Source organism: Myotis davidii, unplaced genomic scaffold (genome assembly GCF_000327345.1).
Source record: "Myotis davidii unplaced genomic scaffold, ASM32734v1 scaffold38, whole genome shotgun sequence".
Taxonomy (NCBI): Eukaryota; Metazoa; Chordata; class Mammalia; order Chiroptera; family Vespertilionidae; genus Myotis; species Myotis davidii.
In genome coordinates, this window is record NW_006291383.1 from 207,189 (window position 1) to 212,830 (window position 5,642).

General features: G+C 47.4%; 1 protein-coding gene across 1 annotated transcript in view; it reads right to left on the reverse strand.

Annotated features, from left to right (window-relative positions):
* LOC102751993 (nose resistant to fluoxetine protein 6) overlaps window positions 1-5,642 on the reverse strand; it is a 48,046-nt gene that overhangs the window by 10,219 nt on the left and 32,185 nt on the right. The window contains exon 9 of the mRNA XM_006764604.1: window positions 2,757-2,858. Within this exon, the coding sequence (XP_006764667.1) occupies window positions 2,757-2,858 (102 nt within the window). The remainder of the gene's footprint in view (window positions 1-2,756; window positions 2,859-5,642) is intronic.

Below are 5,642 nucleotides of genomic sequence, written 5' to 3' on the forward strand. Positions count from 1 at the left end.
TCCTATTCATTAAAAAAAAACAAACAGTGCATATAAATATATGGAAAGTCTCTGCAAGAATTCACAAGAAACTGTTAACAAAGGTGCCCTGTGGGAAGTGAGACTGGAAGGAGGCCCCGTAATTTTAGTGTGCAACCATCTGTTATAGTTAGACATTTTTATCACAACCTATTTTTTTAAAAACCCAATTTTTTTAATGTGGCTTCTCTTTGGAATAACCACAGTTTTAAGGGTCTGGAGCACCCACTCTCCTTGTTTCCATGAGATAAGCTCTGTGCTGATTTCCCCTGGAAGTTGGGGTTTTGCAGTTTCTTATAACTTGCAGTAGCTCTTGGCTGGTCCCCTGTCTCCCGCCCCTGCCCAGTGACAATCTATTCTCTGCCCTGCAGCCAGAGTGATGCTTGTGAAACGTACACCTGACCAGCCACTGCCTCCTGGAGTCCTCCAAAGCCTCTGCCTCAGGATAAAATGGAAAGTCCTGCCGGTGGCCACAGACGCTGCAGGACCTGGGCCCACCTCTCTGACCTCATTCCCTCTGTTCTCCTCTCCAGCACCTCCGGCTCTTTGAGGTTCTTCAAACACACCAAGCATGCTCCCGCCTCGGGGCCTTTGCACCTGAACCCCTGAATGGACCCTTCTTCCCTACAGCATTTTCTTTGCTTAGAACATTCCTTTACTTCCTTCAAGGTTCTTGACAAATGTCACCTTCCCCGGCCACCCTTACAGAGGAAGACCCTGTCTTACTTCCTTCCCCAAACTACCATCACCCACCTGTTATAAATGTTTGCATATTGCAGCTGAATATTGCCTATTGATTTGTTTATTGTCTTCTCCTTCACTCACATGTAAGCCCCGTGGCACCCATGGTTTATTAACTGCTACATGCTCAGGGCTTAGCACAGCGCTTAGCACATAGGGGATCCTTGATAAACAGAGAGAGGGTGTGAACAAATGACCTTACTTCCTCTCCTCTTGGAGGGAGGGAGGGAGGGAGGCAAGCAGTAAACCACTGAGCAGTAACAGAGAGCTGGCCAGCGTGAATGGGAACAGCAAGGAGCATGGCTGCTTTCTCACTGGGTTTACCTTGAAGAAGATGAGTTCAAACTATGGGGTGGTGATGGGCCCCTCCCTTTTACAACAGTGCTGTCCCAGGTTGGGCTCACTCTCTTCCTGGGCCAACCTGGCACTCTTCCAGACCTCCCGACCTCAAGAATGCCACCATCTGCCATGTTGCTCTGGCCAGAAAATGTGTCCCTGACTTGCCTTCTCTGCATTCCCTCTGCCCATCACCACTCTGACCCCTGCTCTCCTGTTAGTGCAGTAATTTACTCACTGGGGTCCTCGCCTCCATCGTGCCCCGTAATGCCTCACCACCCCTCGCCTCCCACCTTCAGCTCTCCCTGCCCCTCACCATGACTTCATCTGCCTCCTCGATCCCCAGCTCCAGGGTCTTTCCTCTGAAGCAAGTTTACCAGGCGGAACACACCATGCCATTGACTCGCCCACTGCAGACCCTAACCTCCCATCTTATCACTGAGCCCTTGGCCTGCATCCAGCCCCTCTCCTCCACAAGGCTACTTGACCCAGTGCCACACACCCAAGTGAAACTGACAGAAGCAGCATTCTGTCCTCCCCAGGATGAGGGCCAGACTTAATAGAGCTTGGAAGAAACCAGACATCCAGAGTGGAGAGCAATCACTGAAGGTCTACTCCTTAGCTTCTACTCATTCTTAGCCTATTTACAGGCAAAGTGAAAAGGTATAAATAACAGTAACAATGATAACTTACTTTTCTAAGTTCTTTACATACATTATCTCATTTAATCCTCTCGAGAGGCCAGTGAAGTGATGCCATTACTCTCCCCACTTTTGAGATGAGAAAAGTCAAGCACAGAGAGGTTGTAACACTTGCTCAAAGCCACACAGCTGGCAAGTGATGGAGCCAGAATACAAGCCTGGCAAACAAACTAGAGAATCAGATCTTACCTAGTTGATTTTATTAGCCCAGAAGACTGTTTCAACACTCCCCTTCCTATTTCATGAGAGTGTAGTGTGACAAGAAGGGCATGGGTCATGAGTAATGAGAGTGGGGCTCTAGTTCAGCACCTAAGTGATTTAGAAAATATACAAAGGAAGGGATTGGGGTCCATGAGTTGAAGGTCCTTTTCTGCCTAAACGTAGACGGTCTCATTACACACCGGCCACTCCATCACACTGGTTTCGTATTTCGTCCCAATAGTGTCATCCTTCTGCTCCAACCAACTACGCATTCACAAGGATCACCAGCTGGCTTCCTTCTCAGCGGAATGACTGTTGTCCCAAGGATCAACCAGCCCTTCTCCTGGTTGTATCTTATTTTATCTTTATCATTACCATTAGCACTCTTACTCACAGGATCCAATTACTACCAATTCACAGGAGCCATACAAATGCTCCTGTTGAATGTAGAGTCTATGAAAATCTGATGGTTCGTTGATTGAAATCTGATGCCCATCAGCTAAGGAATAAGGATGTTTTTGCTGGTTTCATATACCTCAAATTTTATTAGGACCAATGCCATGAAAACTGGAATCTTCCACTGGCAAAAGCCATTAAACCAGCAAAAAGCAACTGTATTTAAGGAAAAAAACCGATTTCTCTTCAGGGAGAGGAAAGAATGTTCTTTAAACAGTCTTTCAAAAGAGGGTTGAAGAATAAAAAAAATCCTAAATTGTCACACAGCAATAGTAAATTGAGAAATTATATAAATAAACCTACCTTATAAGGCGACTAAAGTAGTATCTGAGTATAACTTTAGCAGTTATTCCTTTTTCTGAAGACTGCTGCATCTTTAAAAATGACCTCACGCTTAACCAGCCACTGCGAGAAAGAGAGGAATAGGCACAGGAACTGTTTATCGGTGATAAAGCTCATTGGTTGATTAATTTGGTTTCCAAGTCAAAACAACAATCTTTGTTTTTTTCTTGCTTATGCTGCAAGCCCATAGCCATCCACTTTGGGGTCAGCCACTTCCTCACTGTGGAGCCAGGCTGATGGGCAGCCACCATCTCCAAGTTCACCAGTGATCATGCAGAGGACAGGAGCGCTCTGGAGGGCCTCAAACCAGCAATTACATGTCCTTACCCAGAAAGGACATGTTTAAAGCTCTCAGCATGATGGCAATACCAGGTACCATCGGTCAGACCTAGAGATGTGGCCCACCAACCTCAATGGCGCCAGGAAGTGGTATGTTGCCAACTGAGGGTGAAGAGCCAGGAATATTCAGTGAATACTAGTGACTATTGTCCCAAACATCAGCCAGTGGTCTCTTGCTGGAACACCACTAGGGTTGCTTTTGCTTTTGTTTCTGGAGCCATACTAAACTACTTTGCAATAGTTTTTGAGTGTATAATCAAATAGGTGAATAAACAGCCCAATTCGACAAAAGGGAAAATATTACCAACCCTGCTTACTTAATATGGAAATGAAGACTCGAAGACTGTTAGGTGGGTTGCCCAAGATCCCAGTGAGAATCCTCAGCCAACATATCCAGATGACAAACTCATCACTCAGAATAGTCCACAGAAGAAACAGGATATGCCTCTGAGTTAGAACTTGATGGTAAGCAAGTCTGTGAGTTTCCCAACCTTTTGACTTCCATTCCAAGGATCCTATGGGTGTTTCCCTAAGGAACAAATGGCTTTCCTGTGCAAAAGGCCTTGTGTGTTGGGTGGGACTTGGAAGGGACCAGGGAGGGTTGGAGAATTCTTTATTCTCTGCCAATAGATTTTTTCTTTCGAAATGCAGCAAACAGTAGCCACTATAACAGGAACAGAATTTAAAGAGACAACTAAGAAAGAATGCTGAGATGGGGAATTTGGGCGGTAGATTCTGATTCTGGCCTCCTCTGAATTTCAGGAAAGAATCAGGGGCCTGACCTAGTCTTTCCTTTCAGTGACTGGCTCCCCCTCCACCAGCGTGGTTGCTAAGCAAGTCCCGGGTCTCACTCTGTGTTTGGCCATGCACTGTCCGGCCTTCCAGTTCATGAAGACAGGACAAAGGGACGGGCCAGCAGGAAAACGGGCTCTGAGCAAGACAGTAGCTCCAGGAGCCTGAGAAGAGCCAAAGACCTGCACAGGCTGGGAAAGAGGCAAGGAGGAGGGGTCAGTGGGGGGCGGGGGAGGGGATACATCTGTAATACTTTCAAAAATAAAGAAAAATGTTTCTGAATCCTGCTGTAGAGATGTGGCAGGTCACCCTGAGAGGTAGAAAAGGATTCTAAACGGTCACTGGCTAATCATTCATGTCCTTGGTTTTCCTATGTAAACCCATCAGTGACATCGTGGTTAAGACACAGTTTCACCATGAAACAAACATTACATTTGACTTCTGATGCTAATGTGCCTACCTGGGGGACTTGGGTAAATGACTTCATTTCTGAACATCAACTTTCTCATCTGTAAAAATGGGCATGATATTGGTTCCGGCTTTATAGGTTTATTGTGAGAATCGTATGGGGTGGAAGATTTTAAGCTCTTAGCATAATGACCATAGTAGGTATCACTGTTAGTAATGTTTCCATTGTGCAAACAAAAAGTTTACTTAAAAGAATATATGCACTTTATAAAGCAATAAAGTGAAAATTGGGAGGGAAAAAATAGTTACTGAGACTGGCAATGAAAAATCAAAGAAAATCGAGATAAAGAAAAAAAAATGTACAGCTTTGTCTCCCAGACAGTACTGGGATCTACGCGGCTTCACCGTCCGCCGTCACGTCTCTCACTGGGGCTCCCTCTGTGGTTCTCAGACCTTTACGGTGGCAGCAGCTGGAGGGCTTGCACCAGCCCAGGTGTCTGATGCAGTGGGTCTGGGTGGGGCCTGGAAATCTGCATTTCTAATGGGCTTCCAGACGGTGCTGGTGCCACTGTGCAGGGACCAGCCTCTCAGAACCACCAATGACAGGCACAGCCCTCTCCAGGCCGCAGACCGAGCCAGATGAGATGGGGCACAGGTTTGTCGTTTACTTGGACATCTGCAATTTCAGAAACCTGCGTCTGAGCGTTGGTTATCTCAGGGCTGACCTGATGGCTTCTCTGCTGTCCCATTTCCCCTGATGGCCCAGGATGACCTGTGGCCTCTCCTGCCCTTCATTCTTCCCTCCTAGAGGCAATTCTGCAGCTTGAGTGTTGGCTTAGCTTCCATCCACCCGATCTGTCCTTGGCAGCCGCCCTCCCAGGGCTTGGAGCTCTGCCCATCAGTGCCTGCAGCATATGGTGTGGGGGGGTTGCCTTGTTGTTATTAGCCTGCTTTGCAGGGAACAGAGCTCTGGGCTGTGGGCGGACTTCCCTACCCTCGGGGCTGCCCTGGTCTCCTGCAGCTGGGCTTCACCTGGTTAGACTCAGCTATGCCCTGTTGGAAAGTCCGGTGCCCAGGGTTCCGTATCTTTGCTGGGTTTGCTGAGATAGTGGATTCTGACCCTTGCCTGTCTGGGCTACTCTCTGTCGTCACCTTGGCCACCGCCTAGCACAGTGGTTCTCAACCTTCTGGCCCTTTAAATACAGTTCCTCTAACTGGTTTGGCTCACTGGATAGAGCGTCAGCCTGCAGACTCAAGGGTCCCAGGTTCAATTCTGGTGAAGGGCATGTACCTTGGTTGCGGGCACAT